This window comes from Pseudorasbora parva, chromosome 6, assembly GCF_024679245.1.
Source record: "Pseudorasbora parva isolate DD20220531a chromosome 6, ASM2467924v1, whole genome shotgun sequence".
NCBI classification, from domain to species: Eukaryota; Metazoa; Chordata; class Actinopteri; order Cypriniformes; family Gobionidae; genus Pseudorasbora; species Pseudorasbora parva.
The window spans coordinates 25,224,010-25,247,253 of record NC_090177.1 but is presented as its reverse complement, the minus strand read 5'-3'; the positions used below and the strand labels follow the sequence as shown (position 1 = coordinate 25,247,253).

Sequence of the window (23,244 nt, the reverse complement as noted above, 5' to 3'; positions counted from 1 at the left end):
TGAGCATAAATCTGAATGAGGCAGAGAATGAGAACCAGATTATAACATATTATGTTTGGTTGTTATGTAGATGTTTTTTGATGGGGGCGGGGAATTGGAGAGGAGGTCAGGGGGGCATCGGTGGCTCATTACATGAAGGGCATTCCACAGATTCTCCTGGAGAGACAAATGCTGAAAAAAGGCTCTAAAGGAAAACATTCTTTTTGGACTGCGTCCTCACACACTGTTTTGGCCCATTTGCCTTATTTAGTCAAATGCTGGATTAATGTAGCTCTAAATTGTTCTATTTTGTGACTTTCTCCAACAAAATGGGTACAAGGAGGTTGGAAATCCTGCCAAGATTGTTTTATATACACACATTTGGCATTTAAGCACCTCTTTAGACTTATTTTCAAATTTCTTACTCATCTGTTGTGAATTTTTACTTAAGTCATTTGAACACCTTGTCCATTGGTAGCCTTTACATCAACTCATGAATATGGTATAGAAGTTGAACATGCAGTGTGTAGCCTATGTTGATAAATGAATAAGTGAAATGGTGAAACACCATTTTAGAATGAATACATAGCCTATCAAGTTTTATATGGACATGCTATATATTAACATTGGCTTTTAAATGTTCAGAAAATCAAACATTTTTTGATTTGAAAATTTGCTTTCACATGTCTGAGGAGATATAGCTAGCAAGGAGAACTGAGCATTTTTCTTTACAGATTTGACTCTTTTTGTTGGCTATATTTTCCAATACTGATTTTAAACAATGTTGCTGTTTTCAGAACAGTTGTTTTACACTTACAGATAGAAGACTAAATGAATGACACATTGATTAAACAGCTTCTTAAAAACGAAAGAAGTTTTATAGAAAGAATCTAAGTTTGACCAAGTCCTCGTACTTAAATTTAAGTGTAATTAAACGCCCATATCCCATGTGTATTTTAGCCTGATTTTATTAAAATCTTTTGTCTTTCTTCTAGTCACATAACTTTGGAAAGAAGAGCACACAAATTGTACAATTCCACAAGACTCCACCCAAAAAGCGAGACAGCGAATTAGTGCAGGAGACCCGAGTCGATAAAAATGAGTCAACACACACGCCCCCACCAGTCAAGCGCCGCCGCCGCTCCCCTATCCAACGCTTCTCTCTCCCCGGACAAGGACGCAGACATGCCCGCTACAGAGAAAGATCTCGCCGAGGACGCACCATGGAAGAAGATCCAGCAAAATACATTCACGCGTTGGTGCAACGAGCATCTGAAATGTGTCAATAAACGCATAGCGAACCTGCAGACGGACCTGAGCGATGGGCTCCGGCTGATCGCGCTTCTGGAGGTGCTCAGCCAGAAGAAGATGTTCCGCAAGTACAACCAGCGCCCCACGTTCAGGCAGATGCAGCTGGAGAACGTTTCTGTGGCCCTGGAGTTCCTGGACAGGGAAAACATCAAGCTGGTGTCCATAGGTAGGCTGTGTGTGCTTTTCATTCTCATTTTTGTCGGTTTTGAACATTGCACGTTCTTAAATAGTTACTAAATTATTATACGTTGTGTTTGTGGCGTTTATTCCCATGTTTGTTGCATCCAACTAGCCTATATGATCCGACTTCTGCATCGCTAACAAACAGAGCATGAAATTTTAGGCAGGCCACAAAATAACGGGAAAGAATGATGGAAATGAAGGCCTTTGTGGCCACATACTGTTTTGTGCAAAGTTGTATCATTGCTTCACAAGTTGCACGCATTTTGTGGATTTATTGTAACGTCTTGCTCACGCGGATGGGTGATGAAAATAAGATTGCTTTAGTCGCCTTTGCAGTTTAGAATCTGACAAAGAAGTGAGAATTATGAGGAACCACAGTCGCTCCATTCAACTGTTGGAAGTCCAGCCCAGAATGTCTTAAAGCAGCAGCAGTAGATGGCGGATAGTTTAGGGTAGTTTGACCATAGTTTCAGTGATGAATGGGTAAAGCTCAACTAGTGCACCCATAGGCTACTCTTATTTTCTGTTAAATGTTGATGCAGTAGCGCGAGGAGGGCGGAGGACTGAGCCGTTCCTCTCAGTTGGAATCTTCACCTCTGAGGTTTTTGACATTTTATTCGTCGGTCTATTGTTATTATAATTCTCACGTGGCTATCAGTGAACATGGCATTCACTAGGCCAGTCGCACAAAGTCGAAATATCGATCCGCGAGGGCACGCCTTCCTCTCATAAGAATGACATTAGTCTTCTTAGGAGTTTGAGATGGTTCTTTTGGGGTGTAAACGTTTTAACGGAGGGATTGGAACGTCAAGTTACACAACACTGCCTATTAGAAATGTCCAGACATGGTTCCCTCATTCAACACCGGTTGTGATTGACTAACACCGTGACACGCCCTCCAGTTTATTGCTCATTTTAGACACTAGGGGTGAAGATAGAGGGAATTGGTGTTGGTTCAGAGTGTGTGTAGTCTGATATTGAGAATTAGAGAATCTTTTTACTTTTAGGCCTACTTTTTGGTTTGTCTGTAAAAACCGACATCTCAGTTTATTCAAGTTATGCAATCCTTATCAACAGTCTGCATCTACTTGATACACCTTATGAGGTTCATTCGTGAAAATATATAATTATGAAAATAGTCATGCTCACAATCTTCATCTAACTAAAGTTCATGTAGGCCTATAGTAGATTTAGCATTTTTTCCTTTCCACTTTTATTGCAAAAAGGATTACTCTGGATGGAGAACTGTTGTTTTAATTGTAAAATTACAGAAATATTATTTAAACCTGTTTTTTAGATTTACTAAAAAGTATTATTTTATATTAATTACATCAACTTTAATTGAATAATCCTTGCATATTTATGATAAAATAACAATTTTAAATTAGTGAAAAAATAATGCAAAACATTTGGCATAAATCTTAATGCAACAAGGTAATGGACTGTTTTAGTTTGTTATTCATATTAATACATTTATGAATTCTCTTAAAAGATGAATCAGTAATATGAATATGTAAGGATCCTTCAATTCAACTTGATTTTATTGTACTATTGAAATTCGTAAATCTTAAATACAGGCTTAAATTATTATTAATTTGAGAATGTCTTGGTGTTTAATTTCTTCCTTTTTGCTTTAATGACTGCTTTGTCAGGTTTTCAGATTTGATTTAGACTGTTTAATTAACATTTAAACACTGATCAGTGAACAGAATCTCAACCGAACCTGCTTGACGCACGCAAACAAATTGGTTCTTGCTAAAGCTCAAAAAATGATGCATAACACTAGAATGAATATCATTGGTTCTCGCGCGTCAAGCAAACATGCTTGAGCTTCTGTGTATTACAACTGAGTTGAATGAATTAAATGTGAACAAAAGCCAAAATTTAAATCTGTTCATCATAGTGTTGTCAAAAGTACAGACCGCGATAACAAATCGGTTCTGAAATGTTAAAAATGTGATGCTTCGTGCGCTGTTGAGCTGTAATCAAAAACACCTCTGACTGGCCATTGTGCTCGCGCGCTCATCGGATGTGGCTGTGATTGGCTACATTGATCAACGCACGGCAGCAGTTTGAAAGAACACGGATGTGTTTTAATGTGTTTTGAAAGCTGGAGCAGGAGCATTTGCAAGCACAAGCCTGCGTCAACCAGCGGAGCGGAAGGCTGATAGACACCTGCATTTAAACGCTCTGTGTATATCTGCGCATAGCTCCGTGAAAAGCGCCATTGGTGTATTTTTACATGTTTGTGAAGCGCTAATCATTGTAGCCAATCCCAGACATATTTGATGAGCGCGTGAGCACTGGCCAGTCAGAGGTGTTTATGATTCCGCTCAACAGCACCGAGTCATATTTCAAACATTTCAGTCTCAATTTGGTATCGCGATATGTACTTTTGACAATACTAATATAAAGCAATCAATATGGATTATCTTTACAATCTCTTGATAAACGTAAGTGTCTGTTGCGTAGCTGTCAATGGAGGAACTGATTTCTTCCCAAAGACCTTCATTTGTGTTCCGAAGATGAATGACGAGGTTAAGTAATGATGGGATTTTTTTGGGTAAACTATCCCTTTAAGTTATTCAAAATCCTAAACATTTTTGCCTTTTATTTCCAAGTTTAACATGGCTTTTGAATCCCAAGATATTCAGTCCAGTTAGTTTATTTTCTGTCTGGGTGTTTTAATATAGTTTGTTCTCTTCAGGAAGCTCATATTTTCATCATCAGAGCCACAGCCCAATGGATGTAGGCTCTTTTGCTCAGGAGCCCAGAGGGTATGAATATGAATAAACATCCTTTCAGATTTGTTGCAATCAATGGTTATTCAGCAATTGCTCAATATTTTTAATGTAGGAACCCATTCATCCCTTTGTGTTAATATGAGCAAACAAAGTTTTGCGGGACTCTGAATTCCTTACACACGTGATGGTGCAATTGTCTTTAATCTATGATGTTATCTCACCACAAGTAAATCAAGGGTTTTTCCTTTTTCTTTTTTTCTCACCGTGCACGAGTTCTTTGCATCCACTATTAATGCAATAATGCAGTTTTGAGTAACTGGATCTGTTTATATCCATGTTCTTGCTTTGTATTAATATTTAAACGTGTGTGAGAACATAAACTAAATATGCACTTGTTTGTGCTTGTATAAGTTTATGCAAGCATAGAAGTGGTATGTGTTCCCCTGTCAGGACTGGCCCCATAGTTTACTTGTCTATACGAATAGTTGCCCTCCAAGGTGGGGAAGAGCATGACAGCCCTGTATCTCTGTCTTCATCTGGGTGGAGCTCATAGAGCTTTCAAGTGTAGTGCCTAGAGACGCTGTAATCGGTTTCTTCATCTGCCGTGTTAGTACTTAAATGTGACACAACGGAGCTTGATCTTGATCAAGACAGCCTCTTTAATCATTTATGACAAGGGAATATTTGACATTTATTCAGCACATAGGTTGCTCAATATTTTGACTTAGATTACTTTTAAATGCAATGATTCCGAATGGAGTCCGAGTAGTGAATTTGGAAAGGATAATTGCCATTAAGAGTGTCAAAGTGAGATGCATGTTAAGACTTGATTTGGTTAAGTAAGTGTATGACCTTAGGTGCACTGGTGCTGCAGGATATTGACTAACTAACTTTATTAAACTTTTGTGCCCTGTTGTGTAACGTTTCAGAGCCTCCAAGAAATGCAGTGAGCTTAAATGGAGATGGAGCACAATATTCCAGTGTATTGATTTTGCTATAACCACTTGAACTTATCTTGTGTTTATGCTGTTAGTTTGCTGCCCATGTTTCTGTTTATCGCATTTAAATGTTGAAATTCTCACTGTAAAATGATTTGGATGCATTTAACTTTTTAATGGTTTTTATGTGTAATATGTTTTTCAAAAATTATCCTTTTTTCAGGTATTTTATTCTAAAAAGGGTAATATAGTTAAATGGAGAGGTATGAGAGGCCTCCTGATGTTCTTGTGCTTTATTGGCAATGCCAGGATTTCCTGTTAATTTTGGAAACAGACAGTACTGGGGCATGGAGCGCAGCAGTGGTGCTCTTTGTCAACTGCTTTGGTTGCAGTAGTATTTTTGAAGTATTTTTCCCATTTATTTTCTTTATGGCAATTTAAAAAAGGAAACCGTTCCAACATATGAACCAAAACCATTTTTTTGTTGCTGAATCGCAACATTGATTTGAAGCACAAAGTATCTGAAAATTATTTTTATATGTAACTACAATCCCATGAAGCATTGTATATTTTGTAATCAAAAACAACAAAATTGTATCAAGCTGTTCCTCTACTGTCATTAAGTATAAAATATCCTATATTTGAGGTTCAATGGAAAATATCTAGTAGGAAGTCTGACCCAGTTACGTCATGTGCAATGCTTCATGGGAACGGGAGTTTGCTGCTGAGCTCTTTGGCATTAATTCCATAGTTATAGTGTCTGCTTGGTGGTCCAATGGTGGATCTCTGTCAGGATTATGGGTTGTTCTTTACTAGGCATTGTACTTCAAATCACACTAATAGGCACATTTATTAATGGAGCCTGAACTGCTATGATTTAGTGCTCCTGAATAGAACGGAATGTGGTTGCATTTGCTTTATATATCTGTTAAGTTGACATAAACCAAAATTAAATAGGGTGCTAATTTGCATGCCTGCACCAACGAATTAGTGGTATGTGTAAGTGTGCGTGATTGTGTACCATCACACCCTTCACCACACTGGAAAGCACCCAATGGCAAGTCTCGCAACCCAACCTCAGTATGGTTTTACCATTTTGTTTTTCTTCTGTGCTCCTTTAATTGGTCATACTTGAATCTCCAAATTTCTGCATAAACAAAGAAGGTGATTTTGCACTTGAGTGACTCAGATGTTGAGTTCCACTTTACTGAAAAACCCTTCAGAGGTTTTTTAGGGCCATTGCCACCCTGCTAAAAAAAACAGTTACATGGAAACCACATGAAGACATCTGCCATGCGCACACCCCAAAAAGCCTCGTGACAACAAACCGAAACAGACAAATAGGTATGCAACCAAGAGAGGAGGTGATGAATCAAGATGAGTCGAATAGACTGTGGCTAGGAAACTGATGAAAGGGTTAATCTCTTTCTATGTTGAGCTGAGATTGCTGCAATTTGGTTTTCCCCCTCCTTTTGGAAATTATATCAATTGGACTTGGCTGGAGTTTATAAGCTAATGCAAAAAAAATTGGATGTTTTTTTTTTGCAATATTTTTAGATTGATATGATTTTTTCAGTTTGGGAGAAGGGAAGTGGATCAGAGGGGGATGGATGGCAAATGAGAGAAGTGGATCGAGGAAGGGTGGAGTGGTGGTGGGGGTTTTCTTAATGGATATAATTGCATGGCACTTCCTTGATCCGGCAACCCATAGAAGAATTCATCACACATTAATTTTATGCATGCTGATGTAAAACTCCTTGTAAGGATTGTCTAATGGGGATGGCAGGGGTGATTCATCCATGGTGGCTTTGGGAAAAGAATCCAGCACAAGTGGCACTTATCAGATTATCCCAAGGCATTCATCTCCACCCTTATTTCAAGGCAGACATTTATGTGCACAGTCACACTGGCAGAACTGCTGATGAACGGAAATGTAACTGAACGTGGCTAGATCTTTTGCAATCTTGTTAAAATGTTGACTGGGCTTGTATGCCTACGTGATATATGGATTGTGACACAAAACGCACTCTGAGCTTTGATGTAAGGAAAATAGTATGTTTAATATGGACACATACTCTCCTGGCCTCTTGTTTGGGGTGAAGTTGATGGAACTGGGTTCCGTCCAGACACTAAACATCCAAGCCAAATGACAATCCAGCTCTGTCAATATGGGGTTTTACAAAAGCACTACTGCAGCAGTTTTCTGTTCTAGTCAGTTTTCCCTCCCTCACTCATTCTCTTTCTTTCCTTGCCTCCTCCTACTCCCTCCCTTTCCCCGCTGTAATCAGAAACCCCTGTGCAAAAGAATGGGTGGCCTGCCAGGATCAAGTTTGCTTCTGCCCTTTTAAGGCTAAAAAACCAAGGGGAACATTTCCAGAGAGAGAGAAGGAGGGAGGAAAGAAGGGAGGGACATTTGGAAGTCATAGAAAGTAAAAGAAAAGGAAGTTTTCTTACGGAGTTCATGCTACTAAAATCATGTATTGGATGTGCTCTATTTTGAAAACAAAAGCTGGAACGATCAGAATTCGCTATTTCACATGGCTCTCATTAAGACCTTTAGCACTACCGTTGTTTTTTTGCCTTTTTTTATTTTTATTTTTTAGGTTCTTCAAACTGCAGCTATTAGATAAAGAAACATGCTAACTATCGCTAGTGTCATGACAAGCATCCCATGTGGGAATTTTGTCCTGGTGTTAAACTGAAAAACATTTAATCTGATCAAATGTTATATTTCAGGGCACCTGGTTCCCATAGTTTACAAAAAGCTAAAATAACCTTTTATTAAAGTTGTCCTGAGGTGGAAATTCAGCAATATCTTGCGACTGATTCATTTGCAATCATAGCCTCCTAATAATCCCCATCAACTGAATTGGCTCAATCGATATCTCTTCCCCACCTAATACCTATGGCTAGTGTGTGGTGAACACAGACGCTGTTGTAGTGTGGTTGGAGAGAGACTCCGAAATTGTTAAATAATTAAGTGCTTTCTTTGAGTGTAAAGTAGTACATAGTAGAGCACTATATAAATGCCCCATTCATGTTTCTCCAATATTTTTAAACAATGTTGTAAATTGATCTTCTGGTGACGCATCAGACTTCTCTTTGCTGACATGTACTGGACTTCTCCAATCATTTATTCCATTTAAACCTGGTCCCTTATTTTTTACAATCAACTGCAAGCTCTCATTCAGATCCATCTCCATCCAATTGACCAACTCACCCTTCGCCAAGAGTTTGATTGTCAGGTGATCTAAACGATCATAATCCGCCATTTTGTCTGAGAGTTGATAGATTAACGTTGATTGACTTGAATTTGAAAAACGGTGTGTACTGATGTCTTTCCATAGTTTATGCAAATTTAGTAAATACTTTAAATGAACTAGAAGGAAGAGATGATCAGTTCACAAGCAGCTTTAACTGAGGCACTATTGCGATCTGTCACACACATTAAAGAGCCACAAAACGGTATTTATTTAAATTACTTGGTGAGACACAATTACAATTTGAGAGTTGAGACTGAAAAAGTAACCTGCTCTGTCCTGTCTGTCAGTGTGTTTTCAGTATCCTCTTTGCTGAAGACGTGGGGCATGAGAGCGCCATGGCTTGTCAGACATGGCATCAGTAACTATCTGTTGTTACTTCATTTATTGAGAGTTCAAAAAACAATTCCATTATGTAGTACCAAACTTGTTTTGACTTTATTTCTTCGGTGACGCGATGGATTCCACACAACTGTGTGGTCCATTTAATGAATGTCATTGAGGTCCAGTGAAAACTTCAGACATTTTTGAAAATGTCATTCCTCTGTGGAACACAAGATGATATGCCTTATTAGACTAAGAGGAAAGAAAGGGGCGGGGGGTCATTTGTGTTGAGTTTTCTGTGTTTCTGATTGCGTTTGTGTATGAGACGTCCTGACCACGATGATAAGACCTTTTTGGAATGTGTGCAATTTCCTCAATCCTCCTCTACAGCTATGTGCAAACATGAAACCCCCACTGCTGGAAAATGATCTCAAGTTTGTGAATGAAAAAATATTAGGTTAATTATCGAACTGAAATATGTGACTTTTCCAATGAAATGTATCTCTGTGCAAACACTCCTCCAGTCTTCAGACATCTGCAATGTTTTATGTTGTCCGGTGATGGGTCAGGTCAAGGATTAGGGCTGATGTCAGAGCAGCTGAGGTTATTTGGCAGGTCCGGACAGAGGGTGATTCATGGGAATGAATTTCTGCTCTGATCCACTATGATGATTCAGCACTCCAACATGGATCAAACAGGAAGGACACAACTCACTAGCCCTGTCTCAGGCCCTCCCTGTCTAAGCCCATGGTTGTGTCCGAAGGCTTTGCTGGCATGTAGGTAACAAATTCACATTTGAATCCAGTGTTTGCGTAACATCTGATCAGCGTCATACAATTCCCTCTATCCCACAATCCTTTGACGCTTAATAAATGGTAGTAGATATATTGATTTAAAAATAAAATAAAAGTTTTTGTTTACATAAACTAAAAATGATTGGTTGGAATTCAACTATAAAAAAATAATAAAAATGCTATATATGTAAAATGCTATAACAAAGATATTGCGTATTGGTAGTTAATGTTAATGCATTTATCTTGCCTTGAGAAATAAGCATTATGCATTATGGACACTTTGCCAATTTGCTTTGTCCCAAATCTCACTTGGGTTTGGTTTAAATCATCAGACATGACGTCATGATGCCTTCATGCAGAAAACATTTTATTTAGTCATCGAGTGACTGGACAGGAATGCCGCTTCCTGCCATTTTGTACACAGGCTATCTCTTTTGTATATATATTATTGTCTCTGACTGTCCCTCTCTTCTTTCCATCGTCTATCTCTGTCTCCTTTGATTTATCTTCTCTTACTCACTGCCAGCATTCTCTCTCGGACATGAGATTCATGTTTTGGGAATTTGATGGAGAGCTGTGAACACATGTCCTTAAAAGGAATGAGTGTGCTGTGTGTATGTTTCCTGCAGTGTGTGGTGGAAATGCTGCAGCAACACAGATTCCTGTCATGTTTCATATGTTTGCCATTTTGTACAGTGCGTCACCAGGCGCTGTGTCCCCCTCAAACCCCTTCCCACATCTAGTTCAGGATGGTCATGCATGAATCAACTAGTCGATTAGTGTGGTCAGCTAGTTTACAGAAAAATAAAGAACACAAAATCTAGATGGCAAGACTCTGAAAAGATACTGAATTTTGAAAAAACCTCAGTGCCACAGCCCACGAGTGTAGAAATGTCTAAAAGGTTGCTTTTAAATTCCTTTATGCGATTCAGCTATTTATAAACGAACACATTCCAATGTGACCAACCCTTAGAAATCCTTCTGATCAGCTTTTGGCATCATGACTAAATCATCCTAATTATACAGGACTAAGACAGACTAGTAGACTCCTCACTCAAATAATCCTACTCTATTCCAAATGCACCCCAAAAAGATGCATGCTGTTCTGTCAGTGAGGGAGGGCTGCTGAGAGGTGATAAGATGGCATGAATTTTGTGCCAATTATAGTGAGTCTTAAGGCCTTTACTCTGACTTGACCAGATAAATGAAGCGCTAGGATTTTGAGGTGTCAGAAACCGATCATCTCCCAAGGCCCTAAAGGCCAAAAAATGTGCTTCACGTAAAAAAATAACAACTGTGGATCATTTTAATTGTCTGTGATTGATCCTTCAGGATGTCTTCGTAAACCCTGCCCTGGCTTGCATTGATTAAGTCCGCCTCTAATACCTTTAACAAGCACCAACAAGTTCCCATTTAAGAAGATTTACATTCTGTCTTTGTTTTGCCAGTGAAATGAAGACAGAGAAATAACAGTGAATCAGATTGCCAAGTCTGCGCTATTGTAATGCTGAGTTTGCGTCTAATATTTCACTCATGATTTTTTTCTTCATTCAGTGCTCTTGTAGGAATAAGATGCTTAAGTCACAAAGTTAGCGTGATCTAAAGGATATTCCATTTGAGCTGACTCTAGAAGAATTTGGTGATGTTTAAATTTCCCCTTCCAGCATTAACAATAATGGCACTTTTTTTATGGGTTCATAAATTTCGATATTATTGCCCTGTTGCTAAATCGCATGCCCACTGTGTTTGGTCTGAGAATAAAGGGATCAGAGAAGGTTCAATAGCACCTTCACCAGAAGCCAAGATGAATTCCTGCAGACCCCGAGGACTCATGTTTTGTAAACCGCACCGGGAGACCAGAACTAGAGAAAAATGTAACCATTTTACATGGCCAAACAGGCACTGTTGGATAACTGGAATGGGTCAGGAGGGGAATAAAATGTTATGCGAGATCTCACAATATACAATGCATTCATTTTGAGTCTATTTTATGAACAAATCAAGTGCTTTCTTCCCTCTTTGTCACAATGCTTTTCTCTGCTAGTTTTGTTAGGTTTTATGTTAGGGAATGAAAGTTCCCTCAGAAATTAAAATGGTCTTTTACTCTACTTTCCCTCATGTCATGCCTCCTAGTGAAAGTCCATTCTCTTAAACGGCTTTGACATTTCAAAAAGTAAAATATAAAATGTATCATTAAGAATTGTAATCTGAGCAGTGTAATCCAAGTGTTTGCCATATTTGAGCTCGGTGCGTTTTTTTTTTTTTTTTTTTGGTTGTCTCTTCATTGAAATTCAATTCAATCTCAAGTTTCATTTAAAAAATATCAGTAACAATTTAAAATGAAAGCCCATTAATGAATTAACAACAACAATGATCAATCCATTTGTTGCCGTATTTATAAATCTTTTGGGTTTTGATATCTGTAAGTTGATTTTAATGTGTTGAAACTATTAACTTGTGTTAATATCTAGAATCTTATCAATTTGTTTCAAAGGTTAAAAAAAGTGTTTAAAACTAAATGAGGATGTGCATTTAATGACTGTGATGACATGTCCTGTTACAATGTAATTGTGATTTCCAGAGTGTTGCTCTGGGTAAACTGTTTAAATCACATGATAACTTGCCTTGGGTCCCCTCCTTTTTTGCTCTGCCAGTAGCACGCATTGATTTCTGGGTTATATCGAAATAGTCTCTCCTCCGATTCTGTCCCCTGCAAGGTTAACTGCATCCTCAGTGGAGCATGATTCAGTTAAAACAGGAAGTTGCACTGCACTGCCCTGCCCTGCCCTGCCCTAGTCCACCCTAAGGGTATGCGAGCGCTCTTGGTGAACAATTTTCCACATTATCTTTAAGCATCTCTGGATTCTCTGTGTCCCAGCTTGGATTAGACTTAACTTAAATACTAAATACACTGGAGGATACAGTGAGACTGTTTGATAGATTGTTTCAGTTTTATTTTGTGACTCGGGACACGCGTGCAAGCCTATAACCACATTTTGGATGGGCGTATGCTCTTGTTAAAGATAAATGGCAAGCAAAAAGGGAAGTGTGAAAGTGTTGTATGAGGGTGTAGATCATTGTGTTCAGATCTTGATGTTGACACAGGGTGGAGTGACTAGAGGAGGAGATGGGTTTACATTTATTTCACTCTTTTTATAGCAGAACTTTATAATAAAAGGCTAAAAGTCTTCATCTGGCTCTTTCAGATTTCGAATTAAAATGTTGTCCTGAAAATGTTGTCCTCAGATTGGTCTGTGCCAGCCATGTAGATGGTTTAATCCACATGTCTCCTCTGATTATCTACACTCTTGAATCTGAAGTTGTGCCAGCTTTGAATGTTTCACAGTCTGAATGTTTCAAATATGCAGTCCATATACAAACATTTCATTGTTTGGTGCCAATTTCTAGGATGGTCAGCAGCAACATATTGCACCATCTTGTGCTGAGTTGTAAAAATATTTTGTTCCAGGTATACAGGTTACAGATGCTCTCAGATGATTTAAAAATCAATTACACTCAATGTGTTTTGGCAGGCTTTGTTTAACCTGTCTCTCCGTCTCTGTGTTACAGATAGTAAGGCCATAGTGGATGGGAACCTGAAGCTGATCCTGGGTCTGATATGGACTCTTATCCTGCACTATTCCATCTCTATGCCCATGTGGGACGAGGAGGAGGAGACCGAAGAAAGCAAGCAGAAGACTCCCAAGCAGAGGCTGCTCGGATGGATACAGAACAAGCTGCCCGAGCTGCCCATCACCAACTTCAGCCGCGACTGGCAGTCAGGGAAAGCCCTTGGCGCGCTGGTGGACAGTTGTGCTCCAGGTGAATGAGGGTTCTGGGAAAAATGCAAGATCTCAAGATTTTGTGAATGTTTTGATTAATAAACAGATCAGTTTTGAACTGTTACATGGAAATGACTCCAACTTAAAAATAGATGCTCATTTGAGTTTGATTAACTATTTATGTTCTCAAGTAGCAAGACAATTATGTTTTTATAAAATAAATAACGACAGAGTCCTTGGAAAAGTGATGGACAAATACGGTTTATTTATTTATTTTTTATTTTTGGTTTGCAGGTCTTTGTCCAGACTGGGATTCCTGGGATCAGACCAAGCCTGTGGACAATGCCAGGGAGGCCATGCAGCAGGCTGATGACTGGCTTGGTGTTCCTCAGGTACTTTATTTTAGTTCAGTCATCTCTTGCCACCCCTACCTGGTGTTTCAAATTCAGTGCAACCATAGATTTTGTAGTTTCATCATGACTTGGATTGACAAGGAAGCAAACAGAAAAATCATTCACTCACGCCACATGCCGTTTTTTTTTACCTTGGTCATAATGAGTTGCAGTATGTAATCTCGCCTATTATTACAGTAGTGCTTATGATTTTAGGACTCTTTTACTCTTTTTACTTTTACTTAGATGCATAAGGAACTGAGTCAAATCACTATTTCTCTACTGATGTCCTGAAATGACCCAAAAAGTTTTTTGCTACAATGCGTGTCAAGCCTGGCACATTGCGTGCCATCGGTTATGCATGTGGTTAGATAGGTTTCCGTCCTCAGGGTAGAAGTTACTATCATACAGACTTTTCTTCTTGTGTCTTTTGCTGCTCAAAATACATTTCCTGCTGCCATGTGGGCTTGCACAATGAACCATATTGCACAATTAATATTTTAAAGAAAAATGTCCTTGTTTTACAATGAACATACCTTTTTATAAATTTACAAATAACATGCCTTGTTTCTTCACCAGGTGATCACTCCAGAAGAAATTGTTGATCCTAATGTGGACGAGCACTCTGTTATGACTTATCTGTCCCAGTTCCCCAAAGCCAAACTCAAGCCTGGTGCCCCCCTGCGGCCCAAACTCAACCCTAAAAAAGCCCGTGCATACGGACCAGGTAATAACTAAAAACCAAAGCAAACAAAACTGCAATAAGTAAAGTGATGTTTGCTATAAATTGAGTGTCAGTTCTTGGTTAAGATAAGAATCATGGGTATTGTTCTCTGCCATGCAGGTATTGAGCCCACAGGTAATGTTGTGATGAAGAAGGCTGTGTTCACTGTTGAGACCATCAGCGCTGGTCAGGGCGAGGTATTGGTTTACGTGGAAGACCCAGCTGGCCACCGCGAGGAGGCTAAAGTCACAGCCAACAATGACAAGAACCGCACTTACTCAGTATTCTATGTACCAAAAGTCACTGGACAACACAAGGTACCCAAAAGACAATAGAATGGGACAAAGCACAATATATGTGGGGAAGAAACCGTCTTGCCTGGCTTTTAATAGACTGACCTGTGTTTGTTCTCCTAGGTGACAGTGCTGTTTGCAGGGCAACACATCTCCAAGAGTCCATTTGAGGTGGATGTAGGAATGGCTCAGGGGGACTCCAGCAAGGTCACTGCCCAGGGCCCAGGACTTGAGCCTGCAGGCAACATTGCCAACAAGACCACATATTTTGATGTCTACACAGCTGGTACTTGCCCACAGTATATCATACATAGTATGACAGTATAGATGAAAAAAAAAGGCTTATCTTGGTTGATGATGATATAAAATGTTTTCATAAAATATAAAATGTACTCAAATTGAATCAGTTTTTTTTCTTTCTCAAATGCAAAATAAACCATTAGCATATTAACATTAAGCACTTTATTTGAAATTGAAGTAACATTCAGGCAAATATATATTGTTTTTTATTTAATCTAAACAAAAGTAGTCCAACTAAAAGGGCAAAATAAACATGTTTTAATTTTTTGTTTAATTTATATTTATAACTTGTACTTGGCAAAATAGACTTATTACTTCTCTCGTAGGTGCTGGAATAGGAGAGGTGGAGGTGGTCATTATGGACCCCAGTGGAAAGAAGGACACTGTTGAGTGCAGTGTTGAGGACAAGGGCAATAGCAGTTACCGATGCACCTACAAGCCTACTCTGGAGGGCCAGCACATCATCTATATCACCTTTGCTGGGGGCCAGATCTCTAAGAGCCCTTATACTGTCCATGTGGGAGAGGGTAAGTTCCAGGGAAGAGCTAAGCATGAATGTATTCCATTTGAAAGACAGGAAAGGGAAGTAGGTCAAGAGGATATACACACAGGATTCAGTAAAACAGGGCATGGAAAGGCAATTACTACTGAATATTCTGTATATAACAATGAGAGTTAAGGTTGGTTATCTGTCCTTGCTGCATGTTCTTTTGTCTGCACTGCTTTTCTTGCTGTTTTTTCCTCTGTTTTTCTTCACTGGAAATTGTGTCTCTCCTTTTGAAGGATGGGTGCTGTCTACATCCACTGGTATCTTTCCTTCTCTCTTTGGATCGGCCTCCTTTTGGCTTTTGATGTCATTTCCTGTTTCCTTGGATATGTCTTGGGTACTTGACTTGCTGCTTTTGTCAATGTCCTTTTGTTTTCTTGTTCAGTTGCCCCTCACTTAAGGCAACAAATCCTTTACAGTTATAGTTCCAGTGAAATTACATCATTTTGATGTCAATGTTTAACAGTCCATATAAGTGCTTATAGATGTTTGTTTCTCAGGAGATGCATAGACCATGTTATCCATGGTGTTGGACATGAAGCAAAATTCCTGTGACTCAGTAGTGTGTGGTGCACTAGTCAAATGGAACATTAAAAATAGCATTTTATTATCAGACAGTTTTTCCACCAGTATTCAGCAGTCATTCTTCCCACAAACACTTCCTTTGGATCAAGACAGAAAAAGATAAGAATTTACTCCATGAGCATGGCCCAATATCTCTCCTCTAACATGCTCAGTGTTTTCCTTCCTTTTTAAAGAATCAATTTAAATCTATTTCAATAGAAGTGTTGCTCTATCAACAGATTTTGATATCATAGAACAAAATAATTGAATTGGTTAAAAAAAAGCTTAACAGTATTTTTGATACCTAGAACATACAAAACTTTGCTCAGTTAGTATGTTGGTTAATGCTGACATGAAGCTGTAACCCCTTAAAAAAAGTATCATAATTGTGATATTTAAGTTACAACTTTATTTCAAACAGTGTGACTTTTTATTTTAGACTCTCATAATTACTGGTTTTATTTTTTTTGGAGCTTAATATATTGAACAAATTACTTTTTCTTTTTTATGAATGGAAGGGTACACCATTATCTACAATTTATACTAACTTGATTGTCTTTTCTAACCAGCCTGTAATCCAAGCCTGTGTAAAGCCAAGGGCCGTGGTCTGCAGCCTAAAGGCTTGAGAATCAAGGAGACTGCTGAGTTTAAGGTTTACACCAAAGGAGCTGGTACTGGAGAACTGAAAGTCACCATCAAAGGGCCCAGTGAGTGGACGCCACACTCCTATTCACATTCACACTGCCAGAGCCCTCTGTTTTAACTTGTGCTATAGTACTAGATGTTTTATGATAGTCACTCAACTATAGTATTTATTACACAGAGGGTCTTGAGGAGCCCTGTAAGAAGAAGGATCTGGGAGATGGCGTTTACAGCTTTGAGTATTACCCCAGCACACCTGGGAATTACACCATCACAATCACATGGGGTGGACAACACATCCCACGCAGGTTCGAACACATTTGGATTTATACATTGGTCAAACGCTTTTATCCCATGCAAAATACCTCACATATCAGTCCATGTTCTTTAACCCATAATCTTGGTGTTGCTAGTGCCATGATTTGCCGTTTAAACTAGAGGTGATTAAACTTAATGTCTCCTATCCCTCATCCAGCCCATTTGAGGTGAAGATTGGATCTGAAGCGGGACCACAGCCAGTGAGGGCATGGGGTCCAGGTCTAGAGAGTGGTGTTGTAGGCAAATCTGCTGACTTTGTGGTGGAAGCTGTCGGGGATGACGTGGGAACTTTGGGTACATTTCACTAGCTTGGTCTACTTTTATCTGCCTGTTTGACCATAAGTAGAATTTTTGAATTGCAAATTCAGAATGACAATTTAAACTTTGGGAATTCTCCATTCAGGTTTCTCAGTGGAGGGCCCATCCCCGGCTAAGATCGAATGTGATGATAAAGGAGATGGCTCCTGTGACGTGAGGTACTGGCCCACAGAACCCGGCGAATATGCTGTTCATGTGCTCTGTAAGAATGAGGACATCCAGCTTAGCCCTTTCATGGCTGAAATTGTTCCTGGTCCAGGAAAAGATTTTTATCCTGACAAGGTATTGAATCTGGCTTCCTTTTAGAGGTTTGAGGCTAATATGAGCAGTTGGTATTCATATATATTGTACAGATTTAAACTATTGGTGTGACTCGTCTGAAAATCAGGTGAAAGCTTATGGTCCAGGTCTGCAGAGCTCTGGCCTATCAGTTGGCAAGCCAGCCGAGTTCACTGTGGATGCCAAACTAGGTGGCAAAGCTCCTCTAAAGATTCAAGCTCAGGTGTGGATCTTCCTTTTTTTTTTCACCAAATACTGACCTACAGCTCTTCTAAATCTAAGCACTAACAAGCTCTTTCCCTCTCAGGACCGTGATGGAAACCCAGTGGATGTGCAAGTGAAGGACAATGGCAATGGAACATACACCTGCAGCTACACCCCTCGCAAACCTCTCAAGCACACTGTGATGGTGTCGTGGGGCGGAGTCAACATCCCAGAGAGTCCATTCAGGGTGGGTAATAATTCAGATATGGTTAAGATCTTTTAGAATTACTGTGCTAGCACTTTACTTGAAGTCTTTATGTATTATATAGGTATTAATAATGTATGCTGTATTTACTTTATGTATTTTCATAATACTATATGCATTATAATGTTTGTTAATTCCTTAATTTGTTTATTGTATTTTAATGAATTCTATTTCTCAAGGTATGACAATAGGCATGATAATGTATTGATGTGGTTCCAATTATTTGACATCATTCAATGCATTATAAGGTGCATTAACTGTGTGTGTGTGTGTCAGTCAAGTGTTACCATTGCGGTTTGTTACTTAACGCATTATTTAATACTTCATTTTCATAGACAAGGCTTATGCCTAGTCTCATACTAAAAAACAAGTTTGGGCTGTTGTAACTGAAAACAACTTGTATTGACATATATTAAAATGTATATGCCATTGTTTTGTCTCAAGATGAACACAGTAATGTTTTTTTATGTCCTAATCCTGGCTTAATCTAAGCCTTGTCTGTGAAACTGGGTCAATGTGTTTTTACTGCATTTGTTGTGTAGATGAATATTGGGGCAGGGTGCCATCCCAATAAGGTTAGAGTATCAGGACCTGGAGTGGCCAAGACAGGCCTGAAGGCATTTGAACCCACATACTTCACTGTGGATTGCTCTGAGGCTGGACAGGGTAAGCGCTTCAACTGTAAAAGAATGATGTGAACTAATATCCTCATGTCTTTTTATGGACAAATGAGCCTAACAGATTTTTTTGGTCTGTCTTTCTAGGTGACATCAGCATAGGCATCAAATGTGCTCCAGGTGTGGTGGGACCTGCTGAGGCTGACATCGATTTTGACATCATTAGAAATGACAATGACACGTTCACTGTCAAATACACTCCCCCTGGTGCAGGCAGCTACACAATCATGGTGCTGTTTGCTGAACAGGTAAGAGAAGTAGCATGTGTATGTGGTAAAGTGGTCTAGTGGGGGTTTCTTTTATTAAAATGAGTTTTGTTTTCCAGACCATTCCCATGACTCCCATCAGAATTAAGGTCGATCCCTCTCATGATGCCAGCAAAGTTAAAGCAGAGGGCCCTGGACTCAGCCGCACTGGTGAGATAAATGGCAAATACTAACATGGGCATCTCTGTCAGCCATCATGCTTGTAATTTGTTTTTTGAACAAGTAAAATAAGTATTATTGTTTACATTTATATATAATATAATAAAATAAAAAATAAACTAAAATATGTTTGCCCCCCAGTTTTGTTTTTAGATTAAAGGTAAATCTCTGTAATAGTGAGCAAAAAATAGCTCTTATTTCTCTTTAAGGTGTGGAGTTGAACAAACCCACTCACTTCACTGTGAACACAAAGGCTGCAGGCAAAGCTAAACTTGATGCTCAGTTTACTGGACCCAACAAGGGAGAGGCAGTCCGTGACTTTGACATCATCAACAATCATGATGGTACCCACACTGTTAAATACACCCCAGTCCAACAGGTAGGCACATGTTAGCCATTTATAAATGGAATTGCAGTTTTCTAAATATACTTTATCTTTTGAGTACTGGTGGAATCTAAGTGATAATTTTCTTTAATTTTAGGGCAATATGGGTTTGAATGTCACCTATGGTGGTGATCCCATTCCCAAGAGCCCATTTGCTGTAGCAGTTGCCCCATCTCTGGACCTCAGTAAAGTTAAAGTGGCTGGTCTTGGTGATAGTAAGTTATCACTTACTTGTCTAGCTTGTGACCAATTCATCTATAATTATGAACACCAATTTAAAAATCGAATTATCTGCTCTTTTTCTTTCTTTCTCCAGCAATGGCTGTTGGAAAGGATCAAGATGTCACCGTCAAGTCTAAAGGAGCAGGTGGTCAGGGCAAGGTTGGCGCAAAGGTTACAGGCCCATCTGGCAAATCAGTGCCCTGTAAAGTTGAACCAGGCCTGAGCCCAGAAACCAGCCAGGTTCGTTTTATCCCCAGAGATAAGGGACCCTATGAGGTTGAACTGACATATGATGGTGCCCCCATCCCTGGCAGTCCATTCCCTGTGGAAGCCATTGCACCCTCTGATCCATCTAAGGTGAGGCAGTTTGGAAATGTTGCTCAACCTAGGAATTAAATATTATTGCTGGTTTAACAAGATGATAAAGGAATCAGGAAATCTCTTGTGGGTTGTTTATTCTTCACACTGTAATTTGCTTAATGTTGCACAACTTCTCAGTGAGTGGTTTTGGCATCTGAGGCCCTTATTGGCTTTAGTGCACGCTTTTATGCATATCCCAACATCTCATGTGTAGGTGAGATGTTCTGGGCCAGGTCTGGAGAGAGCTAAGGTTGGCGAGCCAGGAAAGTTTGTGGTCGATTGCACTAATGCGGGTCCTGCTGAGCTGACTATAGAGATCATCTCGGACAATGGCACAGAGGCTGAAGTCCATATTCAAGACAATGGGGATGGAACTTACACCATCACTTATATCCCTCTGTACCCTGGAGCTTATACCCTCACCATTCGCTACGGTGATCAGGATGTGCCAAACTTCCCAGCCAGACTCAACGTGGAGCCTGCTGTGGAAACTGGTGGAGTAAAAGTATTTGGACCCGGAGTGGAGGGCAAAGGTAGTGTGGTCTTCCCAGGTTTAGAAGACAGGAATTCCTTGTCTTTGCTCATTTGTTCACTTTGTTCAATTTGTGAATTTGTAGGTGTTTTCCGGGAGGCCACTACTGATTTTACTGTGGATGCTCGTGCTCTCACCAAAACGGGTGGCAATCATATCAAGACATGTATCAATAACCCATCAGGCAACCGCACTGAAGCTCTGATCAGAGACCTGGGAGACGGCACTTACCAAGTGGAGTACACACCCTATGAGGAGGGTGAGTCTCGGTTTTCATTTCTTCTTTTTGTTATCTTGGGCATCTAATGCTCCACTAACTTTAATTGCACTAATGTAATGCCACTTAAATGGAATCTTTAGCAAATGTCAAAATTATTTGCCTTTATTTCCTATTTTAAATTGTAATGTGATGCTTTGAAATTATTTGTAGCTTTTAAAATCATTAATTTTAGTTATTTTTAAATCATTTTAATATATTGTATCATATTCATCATATCTGTTTTACAAGGATATGCAGTGCACAACTTTTAAAATCTGTAAAAATGTAGTATATTATAGAATGTATTTATGCTAATCTTCTGTGGTGTATATTAATAGGCACACACAATGTTGAGGTCACTTACGATAACAGCCCGGTTCCCAAGAGCCCGTTCCGTGTGCCGGTGACTGAGGGTTGTGACCCGGCACGCGTGCGTGTACATGGCCCAGGACTTCAGTCTGGCATTACCAACAAACCCAACAAGTTCACAGTTGAGACCCGGTAGGTAGATTTTTCACTCTGCTTTTTGTTTGACTTTTAGCTGCTGTTTCCTTGATCAGTCAATCACGGTGTCAGTCATTTGAAGGTTCAAAGGTTCTCTGCCTCATGCCTTGTCTGTTACTTGTGCAGTGGTGCTGGTACAGGTGGTTTGGGGCTGGCTATGGAGGGACCTTCTGAGGCCAAAATGTCCTGCACTGATAACAAAGATGGCAGCTGTTGTGTTGAATACATCCCATATGAGCCAGGCACATACAACCTCAATGTCACCTATGGAGGTCAACCAATCACTGGTCAGTTTTTTTTTTTTTTCATGTGTTAGTGTTTTAGTTATTTAATAGTGTTGCAATGATCACAACTCGTATTATGATTCGAGTTATGGATCGGATAGGCAAAATATAACTTTTTCTTTACATTTATTAGTTAAAGTGTACTTTACTTACTTTGATTTGTATTCGTTAGGCTAGAAGTTGTTGCTGTGGTATCAAACATTAATAAAGGCAGTCAGTCAGTAAGAACAAATACACAAATTAAAAGCATAGAGAAATACAATATAACAAAGTTGCAAGTATTAAAAGTCTTACAGTAGTCTTTAGGTATAGAAATGTACGGTGATTTCCAAATAACACCATTTAATTTACACAGTAAACACTACATATCCGTATTTATTTGAGTTAAAGCTGTTTTTTTCCAGACTGCAGCTGGTCTGTCCTAATGCATAATATAATGATAATCCTATTTTTTCTCAACTGTTTACATTAACTTAAGATATAACAATTGTGTTTGAGAATACTTGCTGAGACGGGTATTTTGTATGGAGCAATGCATTTCTATTGCAGCTCCGATTCATTACATCCCTGATATTTATAGGTTTTATGTATTTTTTTAATTTATTATAATTTTTTTAATCTTATCCTCCCTCCCCCAAACAGGAAGCCCTTTCTCTGTACCTGTCCATGATACTGTTGATGCAACTAAAGTAAAATGCCAAGGTCAGGGGCTTGGAAACAACGTACGTGCCAATATCCCACAGGTCTTTTCTGTGGATGCAAGCAAGGCTGGAGTGGCTCCTTTGCAGGTCAGAGTGCAGGGACCTAAAGGTGAGAGAATGACTTGAGTCATCTTGTTTGTTTGGATGTTTTTCCCCCTCTATTGAATTGGAAGATTGAAGATTACTGTTTATTATGAAGGAGTCGTGGAGCCTGTTGAGGTGGTAGATAATGGTGACCGGACTCACACTGTCAGCTACGTACCCACCAGGGAGGGGCCGTATTCAATTAACGTCCTTTATGCTGATGAGGAGATCCCACACAGGTAAACTGCAACTTCAGATCTGTCACCACCAACATTTTACATGTCTGTAAACTTTAGGCCACATTATGTTCAGTCATGCGGTTTATTCTGTTTCTATTTAGGACACTCTTGAAAAGTAAATGTCAGTAGAATCAAAATGAGTTTTAAAAATGGATCTTAAACATCTTATGTCAGTTTAATTTTTTTTTAATCTATTATCTGTCAACCTGGATTTTACAATACAAATACCTATGCAAAGTGTCATTGTTTTACAAATAAATTACTGGTACAAAAAGTAAGGAGTCATCTCTTAAATGTAACTATCACACTTGCTACAGCACTAAAAGTGAGTATTGTTAATTAGAGGAATACATTAAAGGTGTTTTTTTGTTGTTGTTTGTTAATACGTTACAGCATAAAGTAACATTCAAT

General features: G+C 39.2%; 1 protein-coding gene across 4 annotated transcripts in view; it reads left to right on the top strand.

The window, feature by feature from the left end:
• flna (filamin A, alpha (actin binding protein 280)) overlaps positions 1-23,244 on the top strand; it is a 39,154-nt gene that overhangs the window by 3,553 nt on the left and 12,357 nt on the right. For all 4 annotated transcript variants that reach the window (XM_067446437.1, XM_067446436.1, XM_067446434.1 and 1 more), the window contains exons 2-26: positions 975-1,456; positions 13,104-13,355; positions 13,610-13,707; positions 14,287-14,434; positions 14,552-14,748; positions 14,848-15,010; positions 15,351-15,551; positions 16,705-16,842; positions 16,959-17,085; positions 17,253-17,389; positions 17,499-17,695; positions 17,802-17,915; positions 18,000-18,143; positions 18,704-18,827; positions 18,926-19,086; positions 19,164-19,254; positions 19,473-19,642; positions 19,746-19,863; positions 19,965-20,227; positions 20,445-20,763; positions 20,848-21,021; positions 21,360-21,522; positions 21,652-21,812; positions 22,452-22,619; positions 22,710-22,833. In XM_067446437.1, the coding sequence (XP_067302538.1) occupies positions 1,078-1,456; positions 13,104-13,355; positions 13,610-13,707; positions 14,287-14,434; positions 14,552-14,748; positions 14,848-15,010; positions 15,351-15,551; positions 16,705-16,842; positions 16,959-17,085; positions 17,253-17,389; positions 17,499-17,695; positions 17,802-17,915; positions 18,000-18,143; positions 18,704-18,827; positions 18,926-19,086; positions 19,164-19,254; positions 19,473-19,642; positions 19,746-19,863; positions 19,965-20,227; positions 20,445-20,763; positions 20,848-21,021; positions 21,360-21,522; positions 21,652-21,812; positions 22,452-22,619; positions 22,710-22,833 (4,331 nt within the window). In that variant the 5' untranslated portion in view covers positions 975-1,077. The remainder of the gene's footprint in view (positions 1-974; positions 1,457-13,103; positions 13,356-13,609; positions 13,708-14,286; positions 14,435-14,551; positions 14,749-14,847; positions 15,011-15,350; positions 15,552-16,704; positions 16,843-16,958; positions 17,086-17,252; positions 17,390-17,498; positions 17,696-17,801; positions 17,916-17,999; positions 18,144-18,703; positions 18,828-18,925; positions 19,087-19,163; positions 19,255-19,472; positions 19,643-19,745; positions 19,864-19,964; positions 20,228-20,444; positions 20,764-20,847; positions 21,022-21,359; positions 21,523-21,651; positions 21,813-22,451; positions 22,620-22,709; positions 22,834-23,244) is intronic.